Source organism: Atractosteus spatula, chromosome 5, assembly GCF_055471065.1.
Source record: "Atractosteus spatula isolate fAtrSpa1 chromosome 5, fAtrSpa1.hap1, whole genome shotgun sequence".
Lineage (NCBI taxonomy): Eukaryota > Metazoa > Chordata > Actinopteri > Semionotiformes > Lepisosteidae > Atractosteus > Atractosteus spatula.
In genome coordinates this window covers 21,216,637-21,239,403 of record NC_142710.1, presented here as the reverse complement: position 1 = coordinate 21,239,403, position 22,767 = coordinate 21,216,637, and the positions used below count along the sequence as shown (strand labels likewise).

The following is a 22,767-nucleotide window of genomic DNA, read 5'->3' as shown; positions in this document are numbered from 1 at the left end:
TCTGAAATGTCTTTATTTTATCTTTAAAAGGATGAAGTGGACAGTTTGAATCCAGTTCTCAGGGACAACCCTCAGCTTCACGAAGAAGTGAAAGCCTGGGTTAAGGAACAAAAGGTTCAGGAAATTTTTATGCAAGGTATTTTTTTATGTTTTTTGGCCACTTGCATGAGTGTATTTGAAAATCCATCAACAAGTTTTGTGTCAGTGTACTAAAAATCTATTTTCTAGATGAGATTGTTAAAAATAACATGAATTAGTGAATTGTTTACTCTGGGTATAGGAGTCACTGCAAGTTTTTTTTTTGTTGTTGGATCAAGGGCCCCAGTGAAGTAGATTTCTGGTCATCTTGCAAGAAGCCTGTTTACATGGTCCATGATAGAATTCCATTTGAGATAATTGTTAAACTTGGCAACTATCAAAGAAGCCAAAGTCCAACTGTGTAAATAATTGGAACCTAGTACTGGAGAAAAAGGAAAAACCTGTCTGTATTCTGGGGCACATGAATGATTATATTCTAATTGTTCTTTTCCTCTGTACTGTACGTACATGTATACCTACTGTATGTGCATGATCTTAGAAATTGCTCGTTAACACAGCGGGGGGTCCCACACTGCTGGCGTTTCCTAGAACCTTCCATCAAAAGAGTTGATGTTACATAAGAGAACTGCTACTGTCAAGCATTTAATTTTTAACAACTGGTGCGCAAGGCAATATATTTTTGCATAAACCCGTTGCACTCCAGTCAGTGGTTTGAGGGAGAGGATTGCCAGTCTCACACGTCAGTGATCAGCCACTCTTTATATGTGCACAAAAAAACAATTTTAAATAATATTTCGTGAGTTGCTTTTCAAAGTTAAACCACTACTTCATGAAAGCTGGCTGCTTATAACAGTCATATTCTACTTGATATATTTTGAGATCTATACATACTGATAATATAGAACATATTGACTGTCACAGTAATGCTTGTACAAACTCTGTCTCTAACTCTGGGTGTATGTCCCGCTGTGGTTTCTTTGGAATTTCCCTAGGTCCCTATTCGTTAAATGGATATCGAGTACGAGTTTATAGACAAGATTCAGCTACGCAGTGGTTCACAGGCATCATCACCCATCACGATCTCTTCAGCCGCACTATGATTGTGATGAATGACCAGGTAAAATGATTTTGCATGGATCTGTGTGAGAGTACTGTTATTAAAAATGATGTATGTCCTCATTTCTGTATTGTTTTTAATGGTGGTGAGAAAATATTATGTTAACGTTTACAGCTTTTTCTTCTTCACTGAACGAGTTGGCACTTCCCAAGGATTCGTTTTGCATGTAGTATTTGGATTAATGTAATACCTTGCAGCGATCCTTAATAGTCTTTATTGCTGTTGTTTTATGAAGAACTGCAAGCAAATGTTGTTTATTGTGTTATTCTTGTCATCCAAGGTACTAGAGCCACAGAATGTTGATCCTTCTATGGTACAGATGACCTTTTTGGATGATGTCGTTCATTCTCTGCTGAAAGGTGAAAACATTGGAATTACATCCAGGCGCAGGTCTCGCTCCAGCCAGAACAGCAATACAGCTCACGTGAGTACCCAACACACCTGCAATCTGGCACGTTTTTATTCCGCATGAAAAAAGCTGGGCTCTATCAGGACTCATTTTCTTTTTGACAAAACAAAACTCTTACTGCTGGAACAGAGTTTTAACTTCATATCAAAAATATTCATTTAATCTCGGTAGCTGAACCGCTAAAGGCCTTGGCTCTGATCACAGGGTAGGCCCCTGCGTGACAGCAACTGGGCCTGCTTTCTTGGCTGGCTGGGACCAAGGCGGTGTGAAGACGGTGCTGGGATGGTTATATACTGGGTTTCTTTGAATTGCCCTCCAACAGTTTGTCCTACATATAACCTGCCAGGAGGCTCTGAGCTTACAGAGCTATCAGGGAAGGCTCTGTCAGTTCCCTGTCCATTGCTTTAGATGTGCTGTTGGCTTGGCACTGTAGGTGCACAGTGCATAAAGAATTAGGTGGTCTGACGGCATGTTTTGGAGGATATGACGTCAGTCTCTTCTGCCGGGGTAAGAGCATTAGAACTGTGAGCTGAGTTAAATTAGGAGTGGCTGTTTCAATTTGTGGGCTTGTGTGAAAAAACAGTGCAATTACTCAGTGCTTTCAGAATCATTTTAAAGTTGCAAGTTGGCTCAGATGTATTTGCATATCCTATATATTTAACTGTACTTTGTCATTTATTTATAGTATCTATTTATAGTACAGTACTAATGTAAATGAGTAAGAAGTAGTTTGAATTCATATAGTTGAGGACCCTGGTCCCCTTTTTGTAAGGCAGAGCCCTAGCTGAGAGAAGTGTGAACTTTTCTTAAGAAATACTGAATAATAAAACAGGGTTAATCCTGTTTGTTCTTTATACAAGTCTTTTTATTTCTAGTATTTGGGCAAAATAAAACCTGTTGCCTATTCTAGTTAGCTTTAAAGTAAAGTTCCTATGTGCTTATAAATATATAAAATCAACAGTTAAAACATCACTAGTCCCTTTATCATTAACAAGATGTTTTTGTTCCACTTTTTTTTTGTTCTTTTGTTTTTCTTTTTAAACATTAATTGGGGGATATGCAACCAGACCACAGGAGGGAGACTGACCAGCAGCACAGGAAGCAATCAGGTACCAGGCAGCGGCTGTTGCCAGTTCAATTTAAAACCTACAGTATTTCCTTGTAAAGAAACTGCATATCCCGACTTCAAGAACATTAAGAAACGATAAGCGGACTCGTGATGATATACTGCTTAATACTGCTTAATGTGGATGTTTTTAAAGCCATAGGAACTCTCCTTTCAAGCAATTGTTTTTGTTAAACAATTTAGGCACTTGTTTCTGAAATGACTCTTTCTCTGCTGTTGATGAGGGATAATCAGCACGAGGAAATTTCTCCACAAACAGGATTTTGGTAGCATTTTAGTTTAGGGGCTGCAATCTGCATTTCATAAATGTGTAACAAGCTGTTATCAAGCAGTCATGCGATTAGAAACTAATTCCTAGGGCATTAATGAGTGAGAATAATTTGACTTGGTGATAAACATGCTGGGGTCAGTTATTGAAACAGTATTGATGACCTTATATTTTACAGTCTATATAAAAATGTATAATTGCATTTGTAGCCCCTAATCTAAAGTGTTAAAAGGGTTTATTTGCTTGACTGTTGGGTGACGTTTGTGAGAGATTTCACATCATGCTCAGGCCTTATGGGGGAGGGCAGGAATCGCAACATTCTCTAATCACTGAAGCTGACATCACCCATGTGACGTTAAAATGACCTGTTGTTCTCACTGGATTTCATTTAGGGTCATTACACACGTGCCCAAGCAAACAGCCCCAGACCAGTCATGAATTCTCCAACCACCGTGCCGAAACAGGCTCAGCAGCAGCAGCAGCAGCAGCAAATACAGCAGCAGCAGCAGCAAATACAGCAGCAGCAGCAGCAAATACAGCAGCAGCAGCTCCAGTCGCCACCCCAGCACCGCACTTCACGCTCCAGCAGGAGGAAGGGATCCGACAGCAGTGTGCCAGATGAAGATAAGATAAAAGAGGAAAAACCTGACAATGGAGGGCGAGGAGGTGTGTCAGTTTAAGAGACATTTTACATGCTGTTTTCTTGCATGCATGTACAGCACATCTAAATGTACTTTTATTACGGTCTTAAGGAATTTTAATTTTCAAAGTTTGATTTGACCTTTCCCCTGGTAAGAATTGACGTGAATCTGAGTCCGGAGTTGATGTTTATCCTTTCATTATTGAATTGGAAAAGATCTTGCAGCCACTTTTAGTACAGTTTTATTGTTGTTAGTCTTCTAGCTCATTTCAGTCAATATTTAAATTTGTCGCTCATTTTTTTTAACCTGTTTACATTGAGACTTTTTTTGCCAAACAGCTTTAAAGATTACAGAAGCATTTTAACTTACCACAGGTTGGAGTACCAGATTGAACATTACAAAAGGTGTTGTACACTGAACAGAATCTGTGAAAACAAGAGGATCACTGATGCAATTCCCCCGAGTTACATTGTAGAAGAATGGCTGCTACACAGCATGAGCCTCTTGTGTCACTGCCCAGAAGCCCTCATCCCTTTGGTAACTGTGGCAACTAAATGAGTGGTAGTGTTTGTGTAGCTGACAAAAACTGCAGAGTCTTTCCACGCAGATTTGTGCAGGCTGTGAGGGAGAGTAAATGTGAGCATGACAGGGGCAGTATCTACGATGAATTGGACATTTTAAAGGATTTTAAAATGAAGGGTGGCCTCATTTATCAAATTTGATATACATTACATGAGATGCATTACGATTTAACATTAGTAGATTCTTGTGAAGCTATAGTGCTTTGGTTTTACATTAAGAATGTGTTTTTTGGTTTTATTTGGAGGAACAAAAAGAGTCCCGTATATTGAGTGTATTTTCCTCAAAGCAAAACATTTGATTTATGTGGATTTTATTTTTACTTGCAGACATTTCAAAAACTAAAACCAAGCAAATTATGAATAAAAGAAGAAAACCTGAAGAGGATGAAAAGAAAGTTGGTTTAAAAAAACTGAAGGCAGACAATGTCTCAGATTTTTCTGAGAGCAGCGACTCTGAAAACTCCAATAAAAGAATCATAGATTCTTCCTCAGAGCAAAACTCAGAGAATGAGTTAAGAAGCAAAAGCACTTCAAAGGCTAGCGAAGAGGAAGAAAAATCCCAGGGTAGCAAGGGGGCAGTGGAGACGACTCTAATAGATAGACACTCTCCCTGGGATGAAAGAGAGGATGAAAAAATTCCAAAAGTAGAAATACTTCAGTCAGCTGACTGTGAACTGCAAGAGGAAAAGTCTCAGCACCAGCCAGCCGATCCACCCACTCCCTGCGATCCGAATGTCAGTACTCCAGAAGTTCAAGGGTGCATTGTGGAAATGAAAAGCACTGTGAAAACTTTACCCAAGGACCATTATGCTAACAGTGCACCACAGACTGCTACACCAAAATGTGTTATCGATATAACTGCGGACAATAACACAAATAATGGGTCTCAGGAAAATTCTGAGGCTGTTTCTGCTTTGCTGGCTTCTCAGAAGTCAGAATCATATATATCGGAGTCCAGACATTTAGTGTTAAACCCTTCCGTTTCAGATGGCAGGAAGCCAGAGATTGAACAACAGATGGCACATAGCCTTGGCAGTAAGATCGAGTTTGCCCATTCGGAGATTATAAAACCAGTTGCATCTGTCAGTGAGTCTGCTGCTGTAGCTGAAAAAGAAAAACTACACTATTCCTCCATTATGCCATGCATTTCAAATGCATCCATTGCTGAAGAAAGTAGAAGGTCTCACAAGTTGAGCCCCTCTCCGGAGCTTCATAAACCCAAGTCAAACCCTTCTCCTGAAACTCTGAAGCCCAAGTATAATCCCTCTCCTGATGTTCTGAAGTCTAAAGCTCACAGCCTTTTGGATACTTCCAAACCTAAACCAAATACATCCCCGGAGGTTTCGAAGCATAAAGTTAGGTATCAGGACAATCAAGCAGCTGGAGTTGGAGCTGCCAACAGGCCGGCGAATAAAGCTGAGCCCGACATGCCTCGCTCAAGCTTCAAGCCCGTGCCTGCTCGAGTGAGCCAGGCTGAACCCACAAAGAGCCCTCTCATTATTGACAAGAATGAGCACTTCACAGTCTACAGGGACCCGGCTCTAGTCAGGCCAGAGGCAGAGACTAACCCCATTGCCTATTTGCACCAGCATCTTCACCCACTTCATGCCTCTTCGCACGCGACATGTTTAACCGCCACGACCCACCACCCATCGCATCTCCTCCCTGGATCCTCACCTCAGGCACCCATGGCTGCTATCAACGCCCATGCTCTGAGCAGTGCTTCACACCACTCTGTTCATCACCCTCATCTTCTTCCAACAGTGCTACCTGGAATGCCCACAGCCTCTCTGTTGGGTGGGCATCCTCGCCTGGACTCTGGCCATGCCAGCGGTCTGGGGCATTTAACTCTAGCCCATCATCACTCACACCAGCAGCAGCAGTTTTTACAACAGCAGGCTCCTCACCTTCTGACACAGACTCACACCAGTGCTTCATATAACCAGCTTGGGCTCTATCCTATCATTTGGCAGTATCCGAATGGCACCCACTCTTATGCAGGACTTGGACTGCCTTCTTCAAAGTGGGTGCATCCTGAAAATGCAGTGAACTCAGAAGCCAGTTTGAGGAGGGTATGTCTTTTAATATTTTATATAAATACATTATTAATTACTGGTAAATGGACATCCACCTGTGTCTGTAAACCTATGATTATATCGAGCTAAATTACATGCTATGTGTGCATCTGTTTCTCAATGTATAATTTTTTTTAAAGAAACACTTTGAGAATGTACTGCGGATATGTAGTTTTTTGGATGTAAATTATTAATTATATTACGTACATTTAAATTGCTAAAAAAAACAAATAGCAGCTGAACCCAGGATTCCTTGCTATAGTTAATGCATCATAAGATGTTTCTACACTTTACGCTCCTGTTATTTCAGGCACAAAACCAACAACCTTTAATGAATGGAAATAGTGAGTGTTTACCAGGCTGTGTCAATATTAACAGCAGCCTGGGAAATAATGTGATGCTGCATTCATAGCACGCTTGCCTTCCAAACTCCAGATGTGAGCATATGCGCTTCGCCAAGGGACATCCCTCATTCCTTCATGCTGAAGGATTTAGTTGTAGTGGGCTCGTCATCTCAACAAATCTTTACGTTAGTATCTGATACACTCATCGCAACTGAACCCTGTAGTGCTGGAGAAGCAGCGCAAGCCCTCCCCACGGTCTGCTGTGTTTTTCCTTTCCTAATGCATATGGACACTGGCGCATGCATTCCCCTGGTAGTCTGGTATTAACCAGGAGGCTTTGTAAGTCATATGTGAAATAGCAAGAGCTTTTGCTATTTGTACCTTTCTTGTCTGACAGTCGTGTGCTGTTATTGGTGGCAGTAATGGAAGCAGCAGGAGTTGTAGAGGTATCATTTTAGCTTGAGCTGCCTTCATGGTCTAATAAACACAGTGAAGTTTGGAGCATTAACCTTGGAGTCGGTCTGTTACCTGTCGTGAGGCTGATGGCGATGTTTGTGTGACAGAACACCCCCAGCCCCTGGCTCCATCAGCACACACCCGTGACCTCCGCAGACAGCCTGGGGCTGCTGAGCCACGGCCCCGTCAGACCTGCCAGCGCAGATCCTCACCGGCCAATCAAGATCAACGCACACACCAGTCCCCCGCTGTCCAAGGCAGCTGGAGAGCTTCACAAAGAGTGAGTGAGCCGCCTGGAGACTGTCCGCGCCAGATTCTCTGCGATCGGGTTAAAACACAGGAATGTGGGCTCAGGAAGAAAGCAAGCGTGTTAACATTACATTTTATCTAAAGCCGTATTGAAGATTTTATTTGGGTTCCATCTGACATTTTAGGCAACGATATAAACTGTGGAGACGTACATTTGATAAATGCATTTGTGGCTCTAATGAATTTCCTAATAAATTGTTTAAGGAAATTGCTTTTTATTAAAACATTTTTTGTGAAAGTGTCCCTTTTTTCCACATCTTTTTATTTTTCAAGACATTTTAAAAGCTATTGTAGTCATTGTTTATGTGGTGAGAGGAATGAATTATACAGTCTTTGTGGTATATAATAATTAATTATCCTCATTATGTCATCCTGCAATACACTGGCTCAAAACAAAATCGCTCCCTGTAATGTAAATCCATACTAAGTGTAGGTCTGTGATTTTTTTTTGCTGTCATCCTAGGGAGCTGGAGAAGAAGACCTTCATGGAGCCCATGCGAGCAATTACTCCAGCACATATAAAAGCTGAGCAAGACCACAGCAGAACATCCACGGGCAAAGACAGCCATTTGCACAGGCACTTCTTGGACCCTATCTCTAGTCACTGCAAACCGCAGAGAGTAACACAAGACACTGGGGACAGAGTGAACAAATACAAAGAGGAGAACCGCAAGATTCTTCAGGAGAGCATTGAGGTAGCCCCCTTTACAGCCAAGATAAAGTCAAATGAGGGGGAGAGAGATTCTTACCCCAGGATACCTTCCTTACCCACAGCTGGTCCCAAAAGCCATGTCATTAAACCAGACAAAGACACTGAGCACTCTGCAGCAGAACTCTACAAATTCAAGCATACGGTGCCACAGTCTTTGCCCCAAAGTAACTATTTCACTACCTTGTCCAACAGTGTGGTGAATGAACCTCCAAGATTATATCCATCCAAGGATGGGAATTCTTACTTTGAGAAGGTGAACAGCAGCCAGTTGGCAGCATCTAATCCCATGACCTTGGCTTCTTTCAGCAGCAAGTCCCTCTCAAAACCCCCTCCTCTGATCAAGCATCAGACAGAGGGAGAGGGACTAATGAGCAAAATCACAGAGCAGTTTTCTCAGCAAGTGGCTTCACATCCTCTCAGCGCTTCTGGTAACGAAAGGAGGAGTCCTGCAATAGCGCCTTCGAACCCTCTCAGATGCATGCCAGCATTACACAGAGCTCCAGTGTTTCATCCTCCGACTCAGCAGACCTTAGACCGAAAGGAGGGCAGTTACGGTAGACTTTCTCCACCAACGCTGACTCCGATCCAACCAGTAAGCTCAGCTGGTAAAATCTCTGAACAGCAAAAACCACCAACACTGATACCGGAACTTAGGGACTTGAGTGCTGTTAATAAAAACAGTTCTGAGATGACTTCATCAGAGATCTGGAAAGCTGGTGACTCTCAAAACCATGAGAAACCAGGATGGCATTTAGAAAAAAGCAGTGGGAAGCCACAAGCAGCAACAGCATCTGTTATTGTACGCCCACCTACGTGCATAAAATACGATAGCCTGCCAGGACCAAAGACAGTATCCAAGGAACCGGTCACTGAGAGATCGTTTACAGGAACAAATCAGACAGATTGCTTCAAAGCAGCGGAAGGCAGAGAGCCTGGGAGAGTCATTCTGCCAAACACGAACTTAGAGGATAGTTGCACACAGTATAAGAAGAACTCTCTAACAATATCCCAGGGAAGTATTTCCAACTGTATGGTGGCTTCTGCCAATTCTGTGTGCAGTACCAAAACTGATGTAACCACTTCTGCAGCCACAACTACCAGTGTCTTGAGTAGGGTTGAATCAGACATGACTTACTCGCTGTCGACCACTGTCTCGGCTAGCACTAGAACAGAGGTTGCTGGCCTTAAAGCTGGAGCTCACTCAGTAGCAGAACAGCAGGAGGGAAAGACCCAAACCACATCCCCTAGCACGATTCTGCCACCTAACACAGGAAGCACTACACAGGCCAGTGCAGGCCATACTTATTCAAGCACATTTTTCCATTTGAAAAAGCACAAGCTGGCCGCAGCTCAGTCCAGGAGTACTAAAGCTAATGAAAGTGAGCCTGTCAATGCTAAAATTCAGAAGTGCTCAATGGCCATTTCACAGGATAGTGGTGTACTGAGCAACACAATAAACAAACCCAGCTCTTTGACTAATGGGCAGCCTGCGCAGCTGAGCCAGCCCAACTACCACACAAAGCTTAAAAAAGCTTGGCTTACAAGGCATTCGGAAGAAGATAAAAACACTAATAAGACGGAGAAACTGGGAAGCGCTGTGTCAGAGATTATTAAGCCGTGCACTGTTAGTTTAATTGCGTCTACATCAAGCGATGTGGAAAATAACAAGGAAAGTAAAGGGCAGGATGACAGACTTGCACAAGAAGACAGGAAAACAAGAAGGGGAACCAAAAGGACTTATGAGTCAGGCTCTGAGAGCGATGACTCAGATGAAAGTGAGAGCAAATCTGAGCAAAGGGCTAAACGTCAGCCCAAGCCTACATACAAAAAGAAGCAGAATGACATGCAAAAGAAAAAGAGCGACAATGAAAAAGAAGAGGATGAAGTAAAACCCAATGGTATTTTTAGAAGTGCAAGGGAAAAAACAAAACTGAAGTTGGCAAGCAGTAGTAAGTTCATAATGTGCTCTTTCAATGTATTATTTTGTGGTTTTGCATTATTCTTACCTTGGCATTCTTGCATTTTAAGACGAGGCAATTACATCTTTAATCTCAACCTAAATAAATATGGTGACCTTATGTTTTTATGTATATGCTTCTTCATACATAATATATGAAAATACCATTTCTTTACACTTTAGATATTAGATACTTACTGGCCTCATTATTAGCTCCAGAAGGGAAGGTATTGAATGGCAGAAAAGTCTGAGTAATTCACATCTGTGCTGCAGATGCAAGTTACAAGCAGCCTTGAGTAGGAATGTTCACGTTAATGTGAAATACCTCTTGCCAAGACATGTTTAGTGTCTGCAGTAAGAAAACCCTTACCCAGAATAGTGCTGAGGTCTTAGCACTTTTCTGTTGGGATTATTAGAGGCTAAAATGAAATCCAGTCTTTACTAAAATAAGCTCTTTATGAAAGCACATTGCTGTTATTAACATTATTAATATCAACTGATGTTGGTCTTAAAGTATGATTATGAATGAAAAGTAGGAAAATATTTTATGCAAGTGAAACTTTCCAGGCTTGAATTTTTAGAAGTGTTGTATTTTGCAAAAGTGAATTATATAAAAGAATAAACAAGATGTGAAAACGTCACCATTTCACTTTAGCAAAGTGTTGATCAAGTTACCTCACTGTCATAGACAGACTCCTGAGCTCCAACATCTGTCCCTTTTCCAGTTTTTTTCATTGTTAATGTCAATGTTAATGACCCACACAGAATTCAAATCCCTCTTTGATGCTTACATCCTCATCATTATAAACTTGCATGTATATACTTCTTTTCATCCCGGAAAATCCCAATCTCACTGCATGTACAGGAGGGGACGCACTTCAGTTGTCACTGCAGTGTAGTGCTCACCTGAGTGTCACGCAGCAATCAGGTGCAGAAGTGAGAAATTCCGTCAACAATTACGTGAAAAGGAAACATCGGGAAGCCAGATTGTGCAAGCCCAGAGTGCGGTGTAGCCAGCCACTGGGGTTAGCTCCCGGACTCTTGAGAACAGTGTCCTGGGAACTTTAGTGACCAATACGTCAGAACCACAGTTTAAAATCTCATCCAAAGGGCTTCTTCTTTCGCAGCATTTGAGTTCCATTATGTTACTGTGTAATTTCACACCGTGGCACTGGGGCTTATTGAAAATGTACACTTCAAATATTAAAATAGTAGCAACATTTCCTAAAGCGGAGCAAAATGTTGGAGACTTTTGAAGTCTGCCAGTAACTACTGAGTTTTCAAGTATGATGGAAATATAGGTTTTTCTTACTGATGTAGTTTGTTTTCTTGCATGCTTTCTTCTACACTGGATATAGAGTCCAAGCATACTGTTTTCAAAGCACCTAAAGAGTGTTTTGTTTATAGATGGAATACCTCGTTCAGTATTAAAGGACTGGAGGAAGGTGAAGAAACTGAAGCAGACAGGAGAATCTTTCCTCCAGGACGATTCATGCTCTGAAATAGGACCCAACCTTCAGAAGTGCAGGGAGTGTAGGGTCATCCGCAGTAAGAAGGGAGAAGAGCCTGCACACTCCCCTGTCTTCTGCAGGTTTTACTATTTCCGTCGGTAAGTTATCTACAGCTGCAAATATAGACAAATGACAAGTTCAAACTCCTGCAGTTTCTCTGTCTCTTTAAGAAAAGCATGAAATAATGTGTTGTATTGGAAACTATTTTTAAGGTTCAGATGCTTTAGTTTTACAGAAAAGTTTTGCATTTTTTCTGACTGTTCAGTAAATGTAGTTTAGGTAGAAATAGGTCTCTGAAACAAAGATTTTGTCCTTTTGCACACTTAAAGATCTTACAATAAAATATTGGTGATGTAATACTAGATGAATTCAAGATGTTCTGCGTATGCAAAATCCACGGTACTGTAGAACAGAATCTCAGTTGAAGGACAGGCTTGTGTGCTTCCCAGTGACAGACTCTTATCATTTCAAACTGCCCACTGATTGAGTCAATCTTACTGCCTTTGTTCATGTGACCGTTCTCAGTTTGTTTTTCTCCTTGCATATCTTCTCTAGCCTTTCTTACAGTAAGAATGGAGTTATCAGAATAGATGGCTTTTCCTCACCAGACCAATATGATGATGAGGCAATCAGCCTCTGGGCTCCGGATGTTTATGAGGACAATGATCTTGACCTAGAAACGTCCAAATATATTCTGAATTACATTGGAGATAAATTTTGTCAGCTTGTAGTGTCTGAAAATACAGCTGTGACATGGATTAAAAAAGATGGTTAGTATTATTATATTGTATTGGAGTGTATAGTGGTGTTATATATCTTATTACATTTACTTTTATGGTTTGAATCTTAATGTATACATATAATGTAGTACTTTTTTGCTCTCAAGATTTTATGGTTTATCTTTTAGACATGTGGAAAGTAAATGATAAGACAACCATTTACCTCTTAATTAACTAGAGGTTATATTCATTCTCATCTTTTGTGAGTATCTGCAAACAAAATATATAGAAAACAAGTTTTTGTAACATTCTGAAGATCAGTTATGATTTTTTTTCACCATCTGTTATGTAGAATGTGCTTACAGCTGGGAATATTCTGCCTGTGAATGTTCATTTCATCAACAGTGTTTGCTTTGCCTTTCAGCCAAAATTGCCTGGAAGAGGGCAGTAAGAGGAGTGCGGGAGATGTGTGATGCATGTGAAGCCACATTGTTTAACATTCACTGGGTCTGCCAAAAATGTGGATTTGTGGTTTGTTTGGACTGTTACAAGGCAAAGGAAAGAAAGAGTTCCAAAGGTCAGGCGCTGATTTGATTTCTTTCTGAAAACTGTGCCATAGAATTTGTTAAACACCATAGGCTTTAAATAGGTCTTTGTGATTTTTTTATTGTTTTTTTCTCAGACCAGTTCTGTCTTTGTAGTTGTTCTTTCATAGTATAATTTTTTGGGAAAAAGGCACATTGCATTTTGCTGCTTAAAAATGCTGAAGCTGTAAAAATAGCGGCGATTCTGTTAAATTCTCCCTTTATTTTTGAGCTAGTGGCAATATGGGGAAAATCTAGGCAGATCAAGTCAAGACACGTGGGATTTCTTGGCTATGTCTGTTGTGATTATTAAGCATTTGGTCTGTAGCTTTTCCTGTTTGAGCTGTACTGCTTCTGTTTTTTTTTCCTTGCACAACATGTGCAGTATGGCTCCAACAATTGGTAGGCTTATTCAGGGTAATCACTACATTTAAAAGATTTTACCCTGGTCTGTTTTTGGGCAGTGATTTGATCGCATACAAGAATATCCACCTCCTTCATAAAAATATCCAAAAAGGATTTCAATCCGCACAGGTTTTCCTCAGGGTAGTGATTACTTGAACATCCCTAGCAACTGTGTGAGGATAGAAGTATGTTCATTCAGATAGGTAATGTAAAAAGAGTACGTCGCTGTGGAGTTTGCAGAGCATCAAAGACAAGCGGCCTGACGGGACGTTGTCTTGAAGGAGCCTGCTTCCCTTCCCTGTTCCTCCCATGTGGGAACAGGAATTGTTGCTGTGGGCCAGTATGTACAGATACAGCTGGGTGTGACCACTGGAGATTCCACATTAAAACAAAATGCTGTTTCACCTCATCTAGGTTTTGTGAAAAATTATTTACAAAAGTAGAAACCCTCTGCCACAGGATTTGTAGAACACAAGCCTACTGGTACGCAGTTTTTTAAAAGCTTGCGTTCAGTGCCAGAGCATTCTTTATTTCTAGCAATACATTTATATAGTGTAATCAATAATATTTTCTCAATGATTCAAACATAGGATTTAAGAAAACAAGATGCTCGGATCTGTTACTAAGACTCAATAGATGTATTCCTGCTTGCTGGTTTTCTTTTTAGATGTAAAGGTATGAAAAGAGATGCATGCCCCAGCAGGCAAATTGGTGTTGCGCTCTGTTATCTAGGATTCACTTCTGTGTTTGTGAAAGGAAGACAAATGTGTTGTTCCAGATAGGTAGCATCTCTTCTGTGTTGTGTTTTAGACAAAGAGCTGTATACGTGGATGAAGTGCGTCAAGGGGCAGCCTCATGATCATAAGCACTTGATGCCAACACAGATTATTCCAGGAACTGGTATGAGCCAATACTTGCATTTTGGGCGATTGCCAAGTTTGTAATTTTTTTTCCTCATTGTAACTTACAAACACCTCAGGGGAGATTGACTTTCATTGATGGTGCAGCTGTATATGGAGAAATATAACCCCGTCCTTCCCAGAACTACTGAGATGAGAAAAAGAATACTAAACCACATTTCACATGATAAACTGGTTGAAGTGCTTGTCAATGGGCCTGAGTAATGCATTCTTGAAGAACTGCCAAGATGCCACACTATTCTGCCTGTTCCTTTATTATAACAATTTCCATAAGAGCTGGAAACCTAACTTGTTCCGCAAAATGAAATAACAGATTGTGGAGCTGTACTTTCAAAATCTCACTTCTAAGAATGTTTCTAAGTACACATTTATATATTTTTGAAATTTGTATTTGTGTGTGTGGGCGGTGGGATGTGGTAGTAGGGAGTTTTCAGGGTTTGTTCCCCCTGTATTGATGGATTTATTTTACATTGAAATCCCTGGATCAGAGTGACTCTCCCAGAATACATTCACAGCTTTCTCAAATGTTTTTTTTTGTTTCAAATCTGTTTTCATCGGAATATTTCTAAAATTCAGGGAAGTGCTATAGTGTGCAGTGAAAACTGTGCTGTTGTGAACTGTGGGCCCTGAATGTGGATTGAATCTGTTGGCTTTTATTTATTTTTTTGCCCAGTATTGACGGATCTGGTCAATGCCATGCACTCGCTCCGAGACAAGTACGGAATTAAATCACACTGTCCTTGTGCTGTGAAACCAAATACTCCACTTAGCAAGATCCCTTCTACCAATGGAGTCTCGCAGGTATGAGCTTGACACAACCTCACACTCACGTTGTCATTTACAAAGGTGTAAATCATCTCCTAATCCACAGTGATTTGTATGCACAATCGCATTTCTTCCCCTGTTTTTTGATGTGCATCCGTATCCATTTCCCCCCCCCCCCCCCCCCCCTCCCCCCGTGTGGCAGGTTTTGCAGAATGTCCTCAACCACAGCAACAAAATCTCTTTCTGCAAGCCGGAGCTGCTGCAGCAGAATGCCTCGCAGAAGCTGGAAACGAACGGCGGCGGCGGCAGCCCTGGGGGCGACGCCAGCGCTGACAGCAAGCCCACGCCGCCGGAGTCCCAGTCCCCCTTGCACTTCCTCGCAGATCTAGCAGAGCAGAAGTCTAGGGAGGAGAAGAAAGGTAAGAGGCAGTGGAGACTCAAAAAGAACAATAACGGGGCACTGCTGACAGGAGGTGCAGCTAATGGCAGTGAGCATTATAGCAGCAGTGGAAAGTAATGCCAGCTGCTGCGTTTTTCCTGTGCATGGAGCTGTCAGTAAGCCAGCATTCCTTAAAGCTCAGATTTAATGCTGTGCATTACTGCAGCTCAGATTTAAAGGCTTAGAGCAAGCAGTTGTCATCCCAGACGAGAGTTAAACTAAGCATCTGAATGTGTTGCAGCCGGAGCTAAATTTACTAGTTTACAAACCGTGAAATGTTTGTTTTCTTTCTCCTTTCTTTGTCTCTTTCTTGCTTTTACTTAATGAATTATTCTAAATTAAGTGCTGTAAATATATATGTTTCTCTGTCAGCCTCAAGGTAAGTAGTTTTCACCTTAACTATGATATAGGAGCAACTCGAGAGCTGCACGTTTCTTAATCTAACAGTATAGCACTGCGTGTGCAGCACGATGCGGCGAGCGGTCTGCTCAAGCTAGGAGCCCAGTTCACATAGTGCTTGCCTGTTGAGCTCATTGTTCTGAAATCTGTGTACTGCAGAAAATAAAGAATCCCCCGTGGGAAAGCCAGCGAAGGAAGAAAGGGACTCGGATCGCTTAGAGGCACTGAACTGCCGGCCGTCTTCGCTGGTGTCGAACAGCAGCGAGCAAGGCTCCAGCCTGCGGGACCTGCTCACCACGACGGCCGGCAAGCTGCGCCTCGGCTCCACCGATGCGGGCATCGCGTTCGCCCCCGTTTACTCTTCGGGCACACAGGTGATGGGCCTCCCGTCCTCACATTGTATAATACAAGAAGTTCAAAGTCCATCCTTTTGTCACACATTTGAATAACATTCAGAAAACGTCCTCATTAGGAGTTTTGCGGGTTAAGCTAAAACTTAACAAGTGATGGCAACGCTTTCTCCAGAATCATGGTTTTTATTGTTCTTGTTACTGTGGCTAATGCAGTTATTATCCACGTTTTATTGTTAAAAATGTAATAGGCCAAATAAAACACAAGCTTTCTCTCTAAAAGGCAATGTTTGGTAAAGGCGAGTATAAAATTCATATTTGGAATATCTCCACTGCACAGACTGGCAAAAGTGGAAGAAGCATGCCTAACATCCTGGATGACATCATTGCTTCGGTCGTTGAAAACAAGATTCCCGCGAACAGAAGCTCCAAGTTCAACCTGAAACATGAAGCGAATGATGAGACTAAACATGACAGGAAAAAGCCTATCGCTGAGGAGCCGAGTAAGCTCTATCCCGATATCCCCCACTCCTGGCTCTGTGATCACCGTCTGCTCTGGCTCAAAGATCATCGGAACTGTAACAACTGGAAACTCTTCAGGGAGTGCTGGAAGCAAGGGCAGGTCAGTACTAGACCGAGAAACACAAGCAAGACCACCCATTTAGGAACTGCTGTCTCCTGTGCCAGATGAGGGAGAGAACCTGCACTTGACTGTATAGCATTGGAATGCAGCAATAGAATCTTAATCAGGTTATTACATGCAATAAACCCAGTCCTGTATGCACGGTAAAATAAATTATGGACAAAGAATACACTCAAATGAAAGCCTAATTTCTTGTGCTGGGTTTCTGCTGTTTTGAACTGATGCTGAGGTCTTATGTGGCTGTTTATAGACTGCTGTCAGCGGTATTTATGTGCTTTCTTTGTATTTTATCATGGTTTCCTGCTTCATGAGTTAACGGGATATTTGTTTAGTTCTTTTTGGTGGAGGATGAGTTTCTAGCACAAAAAGGAAATGTGCTAATAACTGAGGGTTTGGTCTAATATAAAAAAAAATCAAATGTTTGCATGTCAGCTGCTCATCTCAATTTGTTTATTGTTAGAATGTGTTAGAATGATTATGTGATGAAACTGATCTTGCTTAATATCACTGACGGTATGTTTGCAAATGCTTGTGGTTTGTTCTTAAACCAGTGCATGTAAACGTAGGAAGAAAAATGCATTTTTATGATTAAGAGAAAGACTTCTTAATGCAACATACATATATACATATTATTTCCTTTTTGCATTGCTATTCAAATTTTTCATCTTCCTTTATGAAATAGAAATCTGAAAATGGTGATTTATATCCCTTGTCAGTACAGGATTTTTATGAATGTTTCAAAGTGTATTACATTTTTTATTATACAAGTTTTGTGTTCAGAATATCATTTCACGTCATGCATCAAAATAGTCAGTGGATAAATCAATAGGTCATATGATTGATTTCTTTTCTGCAGTCACGTGGGGGCTAGCTGTGTATTCTGTTTCAGTTATGCCTTTTATGTTACTTCTTCATATACTGTATGCTTACAGCTTTTCTGAAAGCTGTTATTTCATAAAATGCAATTTCACTGTTTCATACATTATTTTTATTACCATAAGCTTTGTAGAGCATTTCCACATTTAAACAAAACTATTACTGGATTCTTAATTATGTGATGTTGGTTGAAATGCTCACATGTTTTAGCATTTTTTGTCAACATCTAGTGGAGAAATTTTGAAGAAATGTGATTGAGTATTACTACCTTCAGTGAGTTGGTGAATAATAGTTTCAAACCAAACATCATAATCAGCGTATCTGAAAGTATTTTGACTTTTCCCAGCACTGTTTTCTCTTGAAAGAAGTAAGCAGAACTATTCAAGATGAATACATCAGCTATACCATGTACCTTGCATTTTTTGTTTTAGTTTTGTCAATGTTGGATAGAAGCAATTCTTTCTTCACAGTTAATATACTGTGGATGTTAAGTATTTAAACATGATTTTTGTGTTTCTTTCAGCCTGTTCTTGTGTCAGGTGTCCATAAGAGACTAAATGCCAATTTGTGGAAAGCAGAGTCATTTAACCATGAATTTGCTGACCATCAGGGAGATCTCCTAAACTGTAAAGATGGTGTTGTTTCAAACTCCAGTATCAAGGAATTCTGGGATGGATTTGAGGATTTAACAAGTAAGTAAATTGCACAAATGGATTTTATTTTCATAAGCCTTACTTCCTAGGACCCATATTTTATTCAGTTTGGCACTCTTGTGTTTTTTAGAGCGGCCCAAGTCCAAAGATGGCGAGAGTTTAGTGTATCGGCTAAAGGATTGGCCTTCTGGGGAAGAATTTATGGCTCTCATGCCCTCAAGGTAACTTAAAATACAGATCAATATACCAGTTGTTTGTTTATTCATTTTTCCCATATGTTTTAGCTCTGTGCTTTAATACTTTTCCATGTTCTAAAAACAATTCCAGGTATGATGATTTGATGAAAAATCTCCCCCTGCCTGAATATTCAGACCCAGAGGGTCATCTTAACTTAGCATCCCGTCTGCCATCATTCTTCGTCCGGCCAGATCTAGGGCCTAGGCTCTGTTGTGCATACGGTATGAGCAACTGAACAAGGCTGGGATGAATTCATTATTCTTTTATGTTTTAAATGTTTGATTATACCAGGTCTGAATGTTATTGTTAATGATTGTGTTCCAGGTGTAGCAGCATCCAAAGAACAGGACTTTGGAACAGCAAACCTTCACTTAGAGGTTTCTGATATTGTCAGCATCCTTGTTTATGTGGGTGTAGCCAAAGGCAATGGAGTTCTCTCAAAAACAGGTAGGAGCAGTGTTCTTGATTATATTCAATGATTACAAATTCTGTTAGTCAGTTATTTCAACAACTTGACAGGTTTTTTCATACTGGAAATATATCATTCAGACTCCAAAACATTTTTGCTACGTGTGCGTAAAACAGATTTTGGAGAATTCTTAAAACATGGGGATGTTAACAGAAGGCTACAAAACCCATCTGGAATCATTTCTCTGGGCCTTTGTTTAAACCTCATTTAGTTTTGCCTGAGAGTTAAAGTAAGTCAGATCAGTAATTTTCTTTCTTTGTGTTTTAAAAGATGAAGCACATTTCTTCAGAACAGTCTTTTGGAAAGTGTACTGACATTATACAAATTCCATTAATGGAAATTTCTCTTTACCAGGAATGATTTGTAACTGTACTCTGACAGTTATAAAATTGCTAAAATGTGACATTTCTACAAAACCAAGAGAGACTTCCAGTTTCAAGTGTGCATTAGACTGTTGGGTTTTGTTTAAGAGTCAGATTCATCTCATTAAACATATGTCACACACCATTCCCCATTTAGTAGAGTGAAGTTGCTTTCACCAATCAACTGCAAATATTAAATATAAAGGTCACAAGCTTTTATCCTTCTTTGTATTCATATTTAATTGTTCTTTAAATGGAAAAATCACAAGTATCTTTGCCATTGCACATAGAACCAATTTCCTGTGTTATGTGCAGGAAAGTGGAATAAATGTTGTGTGCTTGCAGGTGTGTTAAAGAGACTGGAAGAGGAAGATCTGGATGACAACATGAAGAAAAGGTTAAAAGACTCAAGTGAAACTCCAGGGGCCTTATGGCACATATATGTGAGCAAAGATGCAGAGAAAATAAAAGAATTCCTACAAAAGGTTAGAATAAAAAGATATGACCTATCTGATGATAAAATGTTGTAATATTTCTTCATTGTTTCCTTTTGATTGGATTGGATTAAGGCAGGCATGTTTTGGGGGAGAGGGTAAATGCCTGTGTTGGTAGTTTTGACTTCTGCTTAAATCGAAGATTCTTTGGTTTTCTAATTCTTTCCTGCTGACTTCTTCCAGTAACATGAGCTCTTCTTTCCAGAGCTGACTTGCCAAGGCATACTGCTCTCTCCTGGGCCTGTGCTGACTCTCTGCTCTGTTAGGTTTTTCTTGAACTGGGCCAGTTACACTTTTGCTTAAGAAATGCTGAAGAAAATCCATTTACCACTTGAAATGTAAAGTTAGAAGGAACAATGTCTGGCACATTCTCAAATCTAGTGGCTATGTCATTATCTCTTGGCTCTTGCCGGGGCTACGTTGACCGGCTTTTGCCATCTTGCAGATGAAATAAGAACAACATGCTTATATATTTGGTTTCTGACAGCAATTGTCTTGAGACTTTCACATCTTCAAAATGTGGTTTCCAAGGTTTGAATTTCAGGTGCCTGGTGCGTGTGAAATGCTCCTCCTTTGTAACTCTGCCGGCTGTCTTTATGTCTCCTGTGCCGCAGGTTGCGAAAGAGCAGGGCCTGGAACTGCCCCCGGAGCACGACCCGATCCGGGAGCAGAGCTGGTTCCTGAGCCAGAAGCTGCGCCGGCGCCTCCTGGAGGAGCAGGGCGTGCAGGGTCGGACCCTAGTGCAGTTCCTGGGGGACTCGGTCATGATCCCTGCGGGTGCCCTTCACCAGGTGCGTGCCCGCCTCCTGCGGTCTCAGGGCTCGTCCGTCAGGCGCCTTGTTTAACTGTCCCGCGCTCGGAAACTCGTACGAGACGCTGTCCCCTCCAGCTCCGGAGGAAAACTCGCCGTTTTCTGAAAGGATCTGTCCAGCTTTACTTACAGATCTAGTCCAGTTGCAAAACATAAAAATAAGAACAGCTTATTAGCATTGCTGTGGAGTTCCAGCTGTTTTAAGTTGGAAACTAGCAGATTTTGGATTTTGTTTCTTTGGAAAAAAATCTTTAAAGGTTTTGGGTTTTTTTTTTTGGTAATGCCTGGGAAGTTTAATCCTACATGGTAGGAAAGAATTTGATGTGAAACAGTTTTTGATATCCTGAAAAAATCCTTTTTTAGGTTGTTTTTGGCAAATGAAGTAGACCTGCTAAAACGGGGATCTAATGGTCTTGTCTGTGGACTCTGTTGTTTTACAGGTGCAGAACCTTCACAGTTGTGTTCAAGTGATTAATGACTTTGTGTCTCCAGAACATGTGGTGCACTCGTTTCATTTAACACAGGAACTGAGATCTTCTAAGGAAGAAATTAACTATGAAGATAAGCTACAGGTATAAATGTGGGGGGCACCTTTCAACATGGGTTTATCCAGTATTCTATCCATCTGTAATTCCTAACACTTTTTCTAATGTGAGACTAATAATTTTCAATTATGTTCTCCCCAAGAAGGAAAAGTTAATGATAAAAAACATGTTTTTTTAGCTGCATTCATTTTACAATGTAGTCCTCATTTGTTTTTGACATGTTAGTATAAACTTTAGGATGACCCTTACTGGCATGTTTATATTAGTATACACTATATATAATGTAGTTTTTTTTAGTTAAGCATTTTTAATTTTTTAATTTCTCATATGTTAGCCTGTATTTAAAATGTTCCTGAAACATCAGGAAAGGAGATGATGAAAGTTTGGGTCTAATCGGTGGTACGACAGCATAAATTAGCAGTTTGGAAGAATTTTGAAATGGTTTCAGATGGGTGTTTAATGAGTAAGCATTTTAAGATATTTTTTGTGCGTTGTGCTTGAAGTACATAAAGAAGTTGGCAGGATAATTTTATACTTTCACAGTGCAGACAGTGCACTAGTTTTCTTTTGAAGGCTATGTCTGTGTGCATGAGAGACATTTGTCTTCATGATCTCACAGAAGAACTGTTTTCTTTCGTAGGTAAAAAACATCTTTTATCATTCTGTGAAAGATGCTGTTGGAACATTAAAAAGGTGCTGTGGTGAGGAGATGGACAGAGCGGAAGAAAACTCATGACACCTTTCCCTTATTATTGCTGAAGAATGACCTTTTCTGGAATAATGTAACATATGCACACTAACCTTAACATCACAAACTTACAGTGCCAAGCTGACTAAATTGGTATTTATCTGTTTCCACCACCATAACAGTATAACCCAGCGCAAGATAACCATGACTCAATGCAAAACTAAAGATAATCTGCAAGCAACAGCACTGCTATTTTTTCTGTTTTCATACTGTATATTGTTTGTTTAAATGAAAGATTAAAATGATGTATTTATTTTTTAAAAGAATTACAGAGTTATATGCTATGTTATAGATCAAATGTAAATGTGACTTGTACAGTTTGCTAAAATTATTCTGATACTGTTCACTACATTGAGACAGTTACTGTGAGAGCAGATACAGACACCAGCTATTGCCTGTACTTGGGAATCTTTGCTGAATCGCACAGCCGTCATGCCATATCTTTTGAAAAACGAACTGCCAAACTATTGTAAACAGTGTAAAGTTATATAATGTAAAGGAAAACGTCTAAAAAACACAAGCATTTTATTAAGAAAAAGTATTTGCTGTAAAATGGAAACCTTTACAAAAGTTGTAATTTATTTAAGACAGTTGTCTCATTTTGTTAAAATTTATTATGGTGAACTTTTGAAGTTAAATGAATATCAAAAACTTATTATGCTGTGTAAATATATACATATATACATTCAATAATGTATTTTTTTAAAACATGGCTTGCTTCAATTTGTTAAAGTGCAAGTGTTACATGCTTTGTACATTGAAGTTCAAAGGGGTTTTACATTTTCCATTAAAATGGATTTATC

The 22,767-nt window shown here is 40.3% G+C and overlaps 1 protein-coding gene across 4 annotated transcripts in view; it reads left to right on the top strand.

Annotated features, from left to right (window-relative positions):
• jmjd1cb (jumonji domain containing 1Cb) overlaps window positions 1-22,767 on the top strand; it is a 98,875-nt gene extending 76,108 nt beyond the window's left edge. For 2 of the 4 annotated variants that reach the window (XM_088915824.1, XM_088915826.1), the window contains 24 exons: window positions 31-136; window positions 1,032-1,156; window positions 1,437-1,580; window positions 2,633-2,674; window positions 3,352-3,625; window positions 4,509-6,253; window positions 7,164-7,336; window positions 7,829-10,026; window positions 11,442-11,643; window positions 12,101-12,315; window positions 12,689-12,841; window positions 14,064-14,153; window positions 14,847-14,974; window positions 15,141-15,357; window positions 15,936-16,150; window positions 16,467-16,748; window positions 18,169-18,337; window positions 18,429-18,519; window positions 18,626-18,756; window positions 18,860-18,982; window positions 19,712-19,851; window positions 20,475-20,651; window positions 21,112-21,243; window positions 21,857-22,767. In XM_088915824.1, coding sequence (XP_088771950.1) covers window positions 31-136; window positions 1,032-1,156; window positions 1,437-1,580; window positions 2,633-2,674; window positions 3,352-3,625; window positions 4,509-6,253; window positions 7,164-7,336; window positions 7,829-10,026; window positions 11,442-11,643; window positions 12,101-12,315; window positions 12,689-12,841; window positions 14,064-14,153; window positions 14,847-14,974; window positions 15,141-15,357; window positions 15,936-16,150; window positions 16,467-16,748; window positions 18,169-18,337; window positions 18,429-18,519; window positions 18,626-18,756; window positions 18,860-18,982; window positions 19,712-19,851; window positions 20,475-20,651; window positions 21,112-21,243; window positions 21,857-21,952 — 7,368 coding nt within the window. In that variant the 3' untranslated portion in view covers window positions 21,953-22,767. The remainder of the gene's footprint in view (window positions 1-30; window positions 137-1,031; window positions 1,157-1,436; window positions 1,581-2,632; window positions 2,675-3,351; window positions 3,626-4,508; window positions 6,254-7,163; window positions 7,337-7,828; window positions 10,027-11,441; window positions 11,644-12,100; window positions 12,316-12,688; window positions 12,842-14,063; window positions 14,154-14,846; window positions 14,975-15,140; window positions 15,358-15,935; window positions 16,151-16,466; window positions 16,749-18,168; window positions 18,338-18,428; window positions 18,520-18,625; window positions 18,757-18,859; window positions 18,983-19,711; window positions 19,852-20,474; window positions 20,652-21,111; window positions 21,244-21,856) is intronic. The other 2 variants (XM_088915825.1, XM_088915827.1) reach the window with 1 other exon arrangement.